General features: G+C 43.7%; 1 protein-coding gene across 1 annotated transcript in view; it reads right to left on the bottom strand.

Moving 5' to 3' along the window:
* Positions 1 to 226: 226 nt before the first annotated feature.
* The window catches only part of Lrp4 (LDL receptor related protein 4), a 52,962-nt gene continuing 39,060 nt past the window's right edge, over positions 227 to 14,128 (bottom strand). The window contains exons 32-38 of the mRNA XM_051184204.1: positions 12,569 to 12,713; positions 12,254 to 12,367; positions 11,723 to 11,858; positions 8,433 to 8,500; positions 7,266 to 7,353; positions 4,956 to 5,097; positions 227 to 2,585 (exon numbers count right to left, since the gene is read on the bottom strand). Of these exons, the coding sequence (XP_051040161.1) occupies positions 2,253 to 2,585; positions 4,956 to 5,097; positions 7,266 to 7,353; positions 8,433 to 8,500; positions 11,723 to 11,858; positions 12,254 to 12,367; positions 12,569 to 12,713 (1,026 nt within the window). The 3' untranslated portion in view covers positions 227 to 2,252. The remainder of the gene's footprint in view (positions 2,586 to 4,955; positions 5,098 to 7,265; positions 7,354 to 8,432; positions 8,501 to 11,722; positions 11,859 to 12,253; positions 12,368 to 12,568; positions 12,714 to 14,128) is intronic.

Here is a 14,128-nt window from a genome sequence, read left to right on the forward strand (position 1 = left end):
GCATTCAAGATGAAACCTGCCAATCAGGGCGACACGTCAGAGAACTCTCTCACCTTGACCTGTGTTCTCAAGATAAGCCAAAACACCAACACAAACCCCACACCCTTTATTTCCCTTCATAGTCCATACATCTCTGAAGATGTAAGAGGTGATGTCCCCAAGTAGGTTTTCCACAGCATGGGTCTGCGCAGGTGCAAAATTAGTCATGACTCCAAGCCAGCCAAAGTAATTAAGAAAAGCTAAATTTATATTAAATTATCATAAAGCCCTAAAACACTGAACATAGTGGTTAAATAACTCCAGAAAGTCCAATCTCTCCAGTGAGTAATGTTAAAATCATTACACATGAGCATGGGGAAATCACTTCCGTTAGTTTAGGACAGAGAGATTTTGCCCTTTGTACAGAATAAATCAGTGCTCAAATAGATATTTCCTCAAACATGTCCTTTCTACATTCCGAACAGCCCAAGTGCAATAAGAACCTTGCCCCTTTCCATTCAGGAGGATGCCACTCTTCCTTTTTTTTTCCTCCCCCTCCTCCCCAACTATGAATTTAAAGACTCAACTGCTGTGTTATTCCGTGTGAAATGTCCCTATTTCTCTTAGAAGTGGCACTGTATTTCTCCCAGTTGATGTACTGGGAAAGGCCTGAGAACAAGACGAATGGTTTGACATCTGTCTCCTACTTCTATAACTGACCAGAAAAGATTCGATCTTGTCCTATTTTTCTTGCATCTGCTTGGCTGGTGATCTCTGAACAGCAATAAACATGAGAGATGTTTTAAGTCAGGAAAGTTCCCCTAAAAACCCTTCCCTCCATTCTTAGCTCCTGTCGATCACTTCTGTTGCCTCAATTTCTAGAGAGAAGTGCCTGGACTTGCTCTGGACTGGTTCTGACTACCTTCTACCCCTTGCTCACCACTTTGCATCTTGGTTGGCCCCCTTATCACTGGACCTTAAAGACTGATGGCGACACAGGGACAGGTTAGAAAAAGCAATTCTAGACCTCCCTCTCAGAAGTGAAGAGCTAGGAAGAAATTTTTCTCAGGACGCTGAGAGAAGCCCTTGGTATAAAGGAGCATGAAGCAAGTGGTGGCACTTTAGTGTGGGCAGTGGCTGGGAAGAGCTGCCATATGTGCTTTTCCACCCTAGAGCCACAGGTTGTGTTCATGAACTTGTGTCCCTGAGCACTTGAGAATGAACTCAAGAGTTGCAACCTCATAATACTTCTCCTGAGCCCCTGGGTACCTTGTGTCTCTCTAGTTGCTCTTCCTGGACATTTAGGAAAATGTCTAGCCATTCTTTGGAAGGCTGTTACAGAATTGCTTCCCTTGGGATCCCAGAGAATGGGAGACAGAAAGTCAGAATAGTGAAGCTCAGGTAGGATGCTGTGCTTAATCTATGCAGAACTTCTTAAATGTCTTAGAGGTCTAGTCTCCAAGTCCCACCCATTGTTCACTCAAGCTCACAACATAGTTAAAGGCTTGGAAAGAGGGCTGGCCAGTAGCAGCACCAGGAGGAGTTCCTATTAGTGAGTTGCCATGACAGAAGCCTCCAGTTATCCAAGGGAGAAATGGCCCCAGACATTCCAGCAGGAGAAAGAACAACTTAAGCCATACCAACACTTCACCTCTATCACAGCTGACAAAGCTGTGACTCCTGGGTGAGAAGAATGTCCACTGCCCGCAATGGACAAGACACCAGGGCTCAAGTACCCCACAAAAGCTTTCCATAATTACCAACACATGAGGCTGGAGGTTTCCCAAACACCCAGACCAGCTGGATGATTCTCCCTTCTTCTCTCAACCTCCATCTATTACCTTTTACTTGTGACCTCCAGTCCCAGCCCCTAGCAAGCTGGTTCACTGAGAAACCATCATGTCAGCTGTGATGGGGAAGAGTCTTACATCATCAGTTTGCAGTGGTGCTGTGGTGCAGGCACAGAGGGTGCCAAAGGAAGGAGAGACAGACCAGGAATCATGCTGAGCCCAGTTTCAGGGGGCCCAGGATAGAGTGCAAGAGGTGAGGTTCATGGTAAACAGGTCTAAATTCTTGAGATGTGCCCTCATTTCCTGTTCCTGGGTAGTTATGGACTCAGGTGAGTAACAGGTTCTCTGGGGGGGGCTTGGAAGCAGTTTGGGGTGGGGGGAGGACGATGAGCACATAAGAAAGGGGCCTGCTGTTACGTGAGCACAAGGATCAAAAGTCCATAGAGGAGAAGGAGCGGGCAGGCAGGGCAAGAATGTGGGCACTTAGCCCTGGCTCTCTGAGGAGAGCTTGCGTTCATGTTTCCAGCCCGTGTCTGGCAGAGAGCCCCGTCTTTCTGGAGTGGCTGCCGTGTGGACACTGCTACACTCAGACTGCTCTTCCTGCAGCAGCTGCTCTGTCTCCGTGTCGTCTAGGGAGCCAGAACTGGCCTGGATGGACACTGTGTCTGTCTTCATGCATACATGATCTCTTAGAAGGCCCCCGCGGGAGCTTCGCAGTTGCTTGAGGTCATCCCATTCAGCATCATCTCCAGAGAGGAGACATATTCCCTCTACAATTTTGATCTTCTCCTTGGTGTAATTGTGGTCAGGTCCACCCTGGGGTGGAGAATAGAGACACATAGTCAGTTAGCATTCTATAAATGTTTTCATGGTAAGCTGAAAGTGGAAGCAGAACTGAACTAAAATGGCTATGGAGGACAAAAATCCCACAGACTGGTAGAAACAATGTGGTCGAAGCAAATCTAAGGGCAGCTATGATGGTATTTACATCATCACAGAGGGAGGGGGAAAATCATGGCTTCGGGTCCTATATCAGCCATTTACTAGCTATGTTATCTTGAGCAAATTACTTAACACTTCTAAAACCCAATCTTCACATCTGCAGTGTAGGGGAATAACAGCATTACAAGTCACACCAATTGTTATACAGGTTAAATGAGGCAATTCATGGGATGCAACTGTTACAGCACTGGACACAAGATACACTAAAACATGTTAGCTGTTGCTATATTGTTACCATGGATTATTAATGGAACATCATGCTGATATAAGAAAAAAAAAAGCAATTCAGTATGCATTTATCCAGGTTTTTAAGTCATATCATGTACTAGTCTGTTGCATCATTCTTGTGGTTTATTAATGGTATATTATGCTGACATGATAATCAAAACAATTGGCAAACGCAATTCAATGCGCATGCCATAAGGATTTTTATGTACTAGTTTGCTTTGAATGATCTTTTTAATTGTGGTAGAAACACTTGGGAGATAAGCTTTGGGGAGTGGGATTTAGAAAAATCCTTGTATTTGTGTTTGTAATGTCCATCACTGAAATCCTGTAGCCTATAACTCTTTTGGGGAAGATACTCTGGACCTGCTTCCACAAGCCCTGGGACCATTCCAAGCAACCTGAATCACTTTAAGGATAGCTTTGATTTCTGCTCAAGTATTTTCTTTCTTGTACTCTTCAAGGGCAGCCTCATTCCTGATTTGTGGGGAATTCTAATAATCCTACCAATACTAGAAGCCAAAGGGTCATCATCATAGCTTGGGTTCTATCCCTGGGGTTGTCCATGGTCTCCAACCATTGCTCTCTGTTAGTAACAATTCAGTTCCACATGGTTACTAAGGCCCTACGTTAAGCAGGTATTATGCTAGGTACTTGATGATGGGCTCTGCCTTCAATCATGCAGAAAGACAGGTAGTTTGCAAGCACAAACAGAGACCCAGCACACACCCAGCACACTCTCCAATCTGAAATTAGAGTGAGATAACATGCAGGCCCACTGAAAGTCCTCATCACAGAAATGCACTGGGTAAGTTGGGGAGAGGTAGGGCACATAACAGTGGTAGTTCTGGAGACATCATTTCCTCTACACACAGAGAGCAACAGATACCTGACATCAGGAAATCAGAAGAGAAAGGGTGAAAGGCTATCAGAGGGGTGAAAGAGCTGCTGCGGAAGAAGCAGAAAACAAAAGAAAGAGGTCACACGGTTTTCTTTTCCTCTGTGGCAGTGGGGATGGATCTAGGGCCTTGCATGGGCTAGCTTGTGCTGCACTGCTGAGTTACACATTCGGACCTGTTTTTCAACTCTGATAGTCTTTATTGTAATTCTTTTCTGGGACATCCCACATTCTAGGAACTTAAGAATCCTCAAGAGACTTTCTCAGAAACAGAGGAGAGGTTTCCCATCCCCAGAATGGTAGGCAGTCTAGTGAATTCCAGCGGCAGCTTTTTAAGTTACAGGAATCCCTGGATCCAGAAAGTGTAGGATTACTGTGTATAGTGAGGGTCCTGCAGGGTTGACTGCTAAACACATCAGAGTAAATTGGTAAGGGCCTTCTTTGGGAATTATTTGAAGAGGGTTCTACCAGATTAGAAAAATCTGATATCTCAGACCTCAGATCCCCCCACAGGAAAGGGACTATTTTTCATTCCTAAATCAGAAAACAATTTTGCAATGACTTAACAAAAAAAAAAAAATAATAAAAAAAAAAATGTAAAATCTTCAGGTTTCTAGAAAAATCTCTCAAAACCTTAAGAGCAAGAATAAAGAAAACTAACCCTTCCTAACAACAGGCACTTGGATCAGAGATTAGAGAAGGAAAGAGTCTAGGCGCTCTTGGGTTTGGGGAGTATTGTCTAAAAATTCTCCTTGTTTTAGAGTGGTACAGCCCCAGTCCAGAGGGATGACACCCCACAAAGAAAAGCATCCATAAACCTGAAAAATCCTCTTCAGGGAGATAGACACTCACTGCTTTCAGACCTACTTGCCTTTACTATGGTCCCCCAAAGATTCTACATCTCTGCAGAAACCCAAATTACACTCAGTTTTCTGTTCACTATAATTTCCAAAATGGTAGATTAGACAGCACATAGTCCTTACACATCCACTTAGGCACTTCAATCATAATTCCACTCTCCTGCTCCCCAACCTCCAGGAAACCTAAGTAGATATTGTTACCTCTTTCTTATAGCACAGTTGATTATACATGGCTGGTTTGGGAACTGCTTCAATTTTTACTTCCTGAGTGGAAGTTCGGTAGGAGGGGTTGCTGTAGGTCAGGTTCCCCATCCCAGGATCCGTGAATTTGGATTTCCTGTGTCTTCAAGAGAAAGAAATTAAGCAGACATTAGTTGAGATCTTTATAGGAATGATACTGGAAGAAGATGCCACCTATGTGGGAAGCAGCCTCTGTGTAGGTTCCAGTAACCTTACCTCCTGGCATTCACACCTTTCTGAATCCCACCCCTGAGTGTGGGTTGGAGCTGGTGACTCACTTCTAGTGAACCCATTATGCAAAAGTACTAGATACTAGATTCGCTTCTATCTTGAGTGGTGCAACCTCCCTCCCTTTCTCTCTTTCTTTAAAGACACTGCCATGTTGTAAGTTGTTTTATGGAAAGGTCCCCAGGCAGCAGACGAGAGAGACCTCCAACCAATAGTCAGTAAGGAACTGAATCCTGCCAACAATTACTTGAGTAGATTTGGAAGGAGTTTTTTCCGTTCAAGCCCCGAGATCAGGTCATCATAACTCTTCGTTGTTCCCCAGATTACAACCTGTTAGAGACCTTGCAGCAGAGCAGACAGTGAAGCTGCATCCAGATTTCTGGTTCACACGGACTGTGAGCCATAAGTGGTTATCATGTTAACTCACTGCCCTTTGGGGTTACTTGCTATGCAGAAATGGATCTTTGTTCTAATCCCACGCCTGTGATCTACTAGCTGGAATATGGGTAGGCATAATCTAATCTTTTTGAAACTCAGATCCTTGTCTGTAGTAAGGAGTAATACTTCTGTTACCAGGTGTGATGGCTAGCTTTATGCATAAGCTATAGCCACCTGAGAGGAGGGAACCTCAATTGAGAAAAATGAGTTTATAGCACTGGTTCTCAACCTGTGGGTCATGACCGCTCAACAGACCTCTATCTCCAAAAATATTTACATTATGATTCATAACAGTGGGAAAATTACAGCTATGAAGTAGCAACACAAATAATTTTATGAAAAAAATAATAATATAATTTTATGGTTAGGGGTCACACAACATTGGAAACTGTATTAAAGGGTCACAGCATTAGGAAGGTTGAGAACCAGTGATCTATAGGATAGGTCTACAAGCAGACAAGCCTATAAGGCATATTCTTAATTAGTGATTGTGGGTGGGGACACTCCTAAGCTGATGACCCGATGTGGTGATGCACTCCCTTAATCCCAACACTTTGGAGGCAGAGACAAGTGAATCCCTGAGTTTGAGTTTGAGACCAGCCTGGTCTACAGAGAGAGTTCCAGGACAGAGAAAATTGTCTCAAAAAATAAAAAAACAAGACAAACAAACAAACAAAAAGAAAGTAGACTGGGCAAGCCATGAGAAGCCAGTAAGCAGCACCCCTCCATGGCCTCTGCCTTAGCTCTTGCCTAGGTTCCTGCCCTTTTAAAGAGTTCCTGCCCTGACTTCCTTTGATTACAATGATGTCAAATCAAAACAAACCTTTTCCTCCCCAGGTTTTTGGTTACAGTTGTTTCATTACAGGAATAGAAATGCTAAGGTTACCAGGCTTAATGGAATACTGTCCTATTAAAAGGTAAATCGTATTATTATTATTATTATTATTATTATTATTATTATTATATTATTTTCAGTGGTGGCTGCATTATTAGATTATTATTTTCAATGGGGGCTGCAAAATTCAGTTAGTTTTGTTGTTTGCAACATTTAAAACACTGGGAATAGCTGGACGGGTGGTGGTGCACACCTTTAATCTCAGAATTTAGAAGGCATAGGCAGGTGGATCTCTGGGAGTTCGAGGCCAGCCTGATCTACAGAGTTGAGTTCCAGGGCAGGCTCCAATGCTACACCGAGAAACCCTGTCTTGGGGGTGGGGGGTGCAGGGTGCGGGGTAGGGGGTGGGGAGTGAGAGGGAACACTGGGAGAAAGAAAATATATAGAAAAAGGCATATACAAAGATCCAACATTGAAGATGACACATTATGCATTCTCAAAGTGATTTCTAGAGGGCAATGCTATGTCAACTATGTCGAGGTAAAGGTTGTGCTGTGTGAAGGGAGGACCATTTCCAATTCCAATAGTTTGAGGTAGAGAGGGGAGGGGTATGGGAAAAGTCAGCCACCCAATAAGGAAACTGCTGAGTCCAGTGGTCAAACTAGGCTGTGTGGATGGGTATTCAGCAAACTGTGAAGCTTTAAGAGAATATATATATAGGCTAACAGGGACCAAAGAGCATGTCACTCATACAGCAAGGCTGAGGTTACCTGTACAGCATCAAAGCTGCAATCACCACCAAAACCAAGAGAAGACTGAGAAGTCCACCGATGGCATAGCTGATGTGAAGTCCTTCACCTAGGAGAACAGAGAGATACTATGTAAGAACTGCAAACCTACTGCCTTCTAGCTGTTGCTTGCGTGTGTGGGACTGCATATTGTTTGAGGATAGTGAAGGGTCACAGAAGCAAGGAGCAGGAGATGGGTGGGAAGCTTCTCCAATACCAGCCTCACCACTGACTTTCTGTGTGACGTAAGACAAGACGCTTAACTTCTAAGTGTACATTTCTCATTAGTTAAACATAACTAGTGGAAATCAAATGACAGTACACATGTATACATATATAGTAGCCCCCTCCAATTTGTGATTTCTCCTTCTGTTATCAATGACGGCCTGAACATATTATATTTCAATGAGAAATTACAATATTTGGAGAGAAAAGAGCAATGATATTTACATTACTTTATTATAGTAGGTTGTTATAATTGTTTTATTGCATTATTAATTACTGTTGCTAATAATCTTACTTGACTTAATTTTAAAAATAAACTTTACTATAGATATTGTTATGTATAGGAAAAACATTGTGTAGTAGGATTCAGTATTATCTGAGGTTTCAGGTTTCATTGGTGAGTTTAGAATGTATCTTTCATGGATAAGGAGAATGTGTTGGTTATTTTGTTTTGAATTTGACCTGTGTTTTTAAATTGGCCTGTGGGGGAATTTTCTTGATTAAAGATTGATGTAGGTGAACCTATTCCATGGGGAGGGCAGCTCCACCCCTGGGTAGGCAGTCCTACGAAAGGACTTATTTATAGAAAGAAGGCTGAGCAAGCCGCGAGAAGCAAACCAGTAAGCAGTACTCCTCCATGGCTTCCTTCAGTGACAGAGCCTGAGAGTTACAAGATGAAATAATCCCTTTCCTCCCCACATTACCTTTGGTCATGGTCTCTGTCTCAGCAATAGAAACCCTAACTAAGACAGGGCACCACAGTGCTCACACATACATATCCATGGCATACAATGCTTAGCAAATGCCTGGCAAGTACACTGAAAGTTGTGACGCTTGTATGGCTTCCATACTAATAAATAGTCTGCTTCAAAAACAGATAAACAGAAGAATCTTTCCCACAGCAGTTTTATTTCTAGGACCTACCTGGAGCAGCAGGTACAGCCTCATTGGAATGTACACAGAGGCCCAGCTGGGCATCCCTCTCAGAGCATCTGTGGGGCATGAAAAACAGGCATGAAGGCTTTTTGTACTCAGATATCTTCACCTTCTTCCACAAAAGGAGGGAAGGGCTGTGAATAGGGCTTTCGGGCCTGAAAGAATCTATTAGAACAGGGTGTTGGCTCAACAGCCAAAGGCGCTTGCCGCCAAGCCTGGTGACCTGAGTTTGATCCCTGGAGTGTACATGGTAGAAAAAAGAGAACCAACTCCTACAACTTGTCCCTGACCTCCACATGTGGTTGGAGATGTGCGCCTCCCCCCCCCCACAAATAAAATAAAAATATAATGTAGTAAACTAGGCACAGTGGTACAGGCCTTTAATCCCAGCGCTTGGGAGGCAGAAGTATGTGGATCTCTGTGAGTCTGAGGCCAGCCTGATCTACATATCTACATATTGAGTTCCAGGACAGCCAGAGCTACATAGTAAGTCTCTATCTCAAAACAAAACAAAACAAACAAACAAACAAACAAAAAAAAACCCAGAGAGAGAAAGCAGTGTTTTTCAGCTGCTATGTCATGTTTAAATATGTTTTCAATTATGTTACCTTTAAAAGTAGCAGTTTTAGAGCAAGCTACACATAGTTCTAAGGATACCAATTCAAATCTTTCTCATACTACACAATTAATGGGCAACATCTGCTAACCACAAGGTTAAAAAAAATTGTTTTTCTTGCCTCCACTCTTTCACAAGGGAATAAGCAAGACATCCAGAGGGAGTGCCCAGCTAGTGCACCTGCAATGCTCAGAAGGTAACTAGCATATTATGGCAAACAATTGGAGGCACCTCCCAACAGCCTGGAGGACAGCACAGGAGCATCTGAAGCCAAGACATATGAATCTTCAATTGGAACTTCACTGGGAAAGGCATGAGGAAGTGGACATGGGAACAGCTGTAATCCCAGCACTTGGAGGATTCCGAGAGTGAGGACAGCCTAAACTACATAGTGTGCCTGTCTGGGAAAAAGTTCAGGTGGAATAAGAGGTGGGGGTGGATAGGATCAACATATATATGGATGAAATTGTCAAAGAGTAAGCTTTAAAAAATGAGAGAAATACTAGTTATGAGTGTTATTATTGTTTCTTCAATTGTGGGACACAAGCACATACAAATGGCTTATTAACTAGAACAAGATAGAGGAAACTTTCTTCTTTCAGCACCTCTGTTTTGCTTAGTTATGTGGGATGGGGTTTTTCTTTAAAGTTATATTCCAGCTAACATACTTAAATAATCAAAACATTATTACACGCTATAAAGAAATAACAAAGGAGGCTGGGAGGTGGTGGTGCAAGCCTTTAATCTCAGCACTCAGGAGGCAGAGACAGGTGGATCTCTACAAAGAGAGTTCCAGGACAGCCAGAAAAACAGTCTTGAAAAACCAGAAGGAACAAGGGCTGAATTCTATGAACACTTAAAAAACAAAAACAAAAACAGAGAGCCCAGGGGATGGTTCTTGCCAGGTTTGAGTTTGGAGTCCCAGCAACCACATAAAAAGCTGGTTCAGCAGCAAACAAATGTAACCTTGTGCTGGACAGGTGGAGGAACCCTGGAGCTTCCTGTGCTTGACAATTGCTGAGCTCTAAATTAGGGACCATGCCTCAAAGAATAAGGTGGGAAGCTACTGAGGAAGGAATGCCATGTTGACCCGTGGTCTCCACATGCACATAGGAATGTGTATGTAAATACACAGGAAAAAAAATGTCTGAGGAGGGTCCAGATGTTTCCCAAATGAACCTAGGAACTAGAAGTGTAGCTCAGCAGTAGAGTACCTAGTGCCTAGCATGTGTGGAGTTCACTTTCTAGCACCGTGAAAACAATAAAAAGATTCTAAAGAAAACGTAAGAGTAAAGTTGATGGGTAACATTTCAAAAAGTTAGTCAGAAAGGCTCATTTTCACAGTTGGATGTTTGTTTTCTTTACAAACTACACAAAACACACAGAGTAGAGCAAACAGCATTTGCATCAGATCATATGCAAATCTTAGCACTTTGGAGACACTGAGTTTAGAGTACTTATTTTGGAGCTATTGCTTCTTCTTTCAAAATTGAAATCAGGAGGCCAGGCAGGCATTGATGGCACATGCCTTTAATGTCAGCACTGCAGAGGCAGGTGGATATCTGTGAGTTTGAGGCCAGCCTGGTCTACAGAATGAGTTCTAGGACAGGCTCGAAAGCAATACAGAGAACCTCCGTGTGGAAAAACAAAAAATTGAAATCAGGTCGCTATACTTACTAGCATGTTAAATTTAATGAGATATATTTTATGCTTGATTTGAACACAGTATATGGCTATATTTGCTTATTTGATAAAGGTGTGTGTATGTGGGGGGGCACACACATGTATTTTATTTGAGTTTTGGGATTGTTATAAGCTAAAGCTATCACACCCAAGTTAGAAAGGTATAATGTACACACTACTGTAGAACAAAACATAATCCTAAACCTGTGACTTGAGAACAAAGGAAAATGAACAGGTCAGAGGAATGCACGCAGAAGCCTCCTCCTTAGTGATTTCTCTAGAAAACTGTTTGGAGCTTCTTGTACTTAAGAAGAAAAGAGACTCAGGGACTGGGATATGACTCACTGAATAAGAGCATTTGTTGTGCAAGCACGAAAACCTGAGTTTGGATCTCCATCACCCATGTTAAAAGCTGGGTATGGCTGCACATGTTATAACCCTAGCAGTGAAGGGCACAGACAAGAGAATTGCTGGTCACCAGACTGGCAAAAAATATAGGGAGCTTCAAGTTCAGTAAGCGACCTTGTCTAAGGGAATAGAAATAGAGGATACCTAATATCCTCCTCTATCTTCTACACATGTACAAATGGCCATACACACACACACACACACACACACACACACACACACACACACACACACACCAAATAAATAAATGGGGCCCAGCGGTGATGGCATGCTCCTTTAATCCCAGCACTTGGGAGGCAGAGGCAGGTGGCCAGCCTGGTCTACAGAGAGAGTTCCACGACAGCCAAAACCACACAGAGAAACCCTATCTCAGTGGTAGGGGTGGAAATCATTTGCAGTAATCTACAATTATAAATATCACACCACGTCCCACATAATAAGGTCTGATGGTTAATGATATGATCTATCATCTGCCAGATTATGAAACTGGGACAATGCTCTTCTACTAGGAGAGCAGGGTGATCTGAATCCAGACCCTCCATCCTGTATTGGCTGACCCACCCCTACTTACCTTCCTTCTGCTCCCTCCAGAGATGAGCGGGTCCTGGTGGTAGAAGAACGCAAGGTGGTGGGCAATGTGTTGGGTAACACTGGGCTCTTTTCACTCGTGCCAGTAGCTCTGGGAACGGGAGGCACTAGGCCAGGTACTGGAGAGAAAAGAGGATTGGAATAGGCTCCTAGACACCTATATATAGTTCAAGAGTAGCAGCTAGAAGTCTTGACAGAATCTTTTGGATTCCCTAACTTCAGGCACTCTCATTTATTACAGGACTTGGACTCAGCGATTCTAGATAAAATCACTGGCTCACAAAGATTAGGAATAGAGATGATGATCTGATGATCTCTAGCAAGACATCAAGAATGCAGAGAGTTCCGTTTTAATAAATGCCAGAGGCCAGACAAAACTAGGCCCAAGCATTACAAAGCCCAAGCATCCAGCCATTTACATTTACATTAAGCCACTATGATGCTACGTAAAAGGACAGAGTTGAGGCTGCCAGCCCCCTCCCTTTTCAAGGGCTCTTTTGTTCCAAGAACTCACCAAGGGAGCAGGGCTGACTGTCTGGCTCATCAGGACAGGCACACACAAAGTCAGAGGCTCTGGCAAAGCAGAGGTGGGTACAGCCACCATTGTTCACACCACAGGCATTGGTCCCTGGAGGCAAAGCAGATGTGTCTGGTCTGAGACAGAACAGGGTCTCCAAGTCTCACACTTCTCAAAGGGGAGGAAATCCAGGACAATAGGGCAGGAAGGTTTTCTTATGGCTCCAATTATGTTGGTCACTAATAGTCCTTGGGGTGACTAGAGTCAGTCCTGATGATTGTGAGGAAAGGGGCTCAGTTCCCAGGGGCCCACCTGTCTGCCGCTGAGGGGACACCACGATGATATCCATGAGTCCCTCCACATTGGCCAGCACTGTCTCCTTGTTGCGGCCTGAGTACTTGTCAACACGCTGGATGGACTTGGTCTGCCAGTCTGTCCAGTAGATCCACCTGTCCTGCTGCTCAATAAAGAACACAAAAGAAGTATTCACAGTCGGATCTCAGTGCCACTCCTGTGTCTCAGTGTGTGCGCTCCCTCTGCCGAAATGCCTTCTGTCCCTGATCCCCAGATCAATCCTATGTGCCTCCAGATATTCAGGAAGTCATTCTAGATTCATGGAGTAAACCCTACCCTCCTTGTGACTACTTCATATGGAGTTTGACACTCAGTAGTAAATTCCTGAGAAACAGTGTTTCTAACTGTTCCACCCATCCTACTCGGTTCTGTTTGTTTATTTGATTGTTTATCTGCTTTGTTTTTGGGTTTTGAGGCAGGGTCTTATGTAGCTCAGTTTAGTCTCAAACTTGCTATGTAGCTGAGAATGGCTTTAAACTCCTAATCCTCCTGCCTCCATCTCCCAAGTGCTGGGATGATAGGCACACCCCACCATGCCTAGCTATGGTTTTTGTTTTGTTTTGTTTTGAGACTGAGCCTTGCTATATAGCCCAGATTAGTCCGGAACTCATTTTGTGATTCTGGCAGGCCTCATACTCAAGAACCTCTTGCCAGGGCTGGAAATATGGCTCAGTGGCTAAGGGCACTGGCTACTCTTCCAGAGGTCCTGAGTTCAATTTCCAGCAACCGTATGGTTGTTCACAACCATCTATAATGAGATCTGGTGCCCTCTTCTGGCATGCAGGCAGAACAGTGTACATAATAAATGAATTAGAAAACAAACAAACAAACAAAAAACCCCTCTTGCCACCTGGCAGTAGTGGTATTATACCTTTAATCTCAGCATTCAGGAAGCAGAGGCAGGTGGATCTCTTTGAGTGAGGGGCCAGCCTGGTCTACAGAGTGAGTTTCAGGACAGCCAGAGCTACACAGAGAAACCCTGTCTCAAAAAACAAACAAAACCCCAAACCCAAAACAAAAGAACCTCTTGACTCTTCCTCCCAGGTGCTAGAGTTAGAGCCATATACGACCAGGCCCAGGCCAATTCATTCCTTCAAGGACAGGAATGTGCTTGGTTCATCTGTGTCTATAGCACCTATACTCAATCCTTGGTCAAATGAATGAAGAGCTCACTACCCAGCAAATAGGAATCCAGAGGTTCAGTTCAGCCTTTGCTATTTTGGTCTTTTTGTTCAAAGCCCTGGCTCAAATCCTCTGCTTATTTCTGTGGACAGTTTCCTGACCATTCATTGGTGGTAAGATTCTCAGCCAAGGGTGAGAGGGGACATGAAAGCATTAGTCTCCTTCTTGGTGGTGTTAGAGATTCTGGAGGACACTTGCAGATTGAGAAAATATATTCAGTATCAGCCTATCATCAGGCAAACCTAGACAAAACCTTTGTGGCTGATAAAATCAAATACACAACACAGGGCTGGGCATGTAGCACCATGGCAGAGTGCTACAGGTTCAATCCCTGGC

Source organism: Phodopus roborovskii, unplaced genomic scaffold (assembly GCF_943737965.1).
Source record: "Phodopus roborovskii unplaced genomic scaffold, PHOROB, whole genome shotgun sequence".
In the NCBI taxonomy this organism is placed as follows: domain Eukaryota; kingdom Metazoa; phylum Chordata; class Mammalia; order Rodentia; family Cricetidae; genus Phodopus; species Phodopus roborovskii.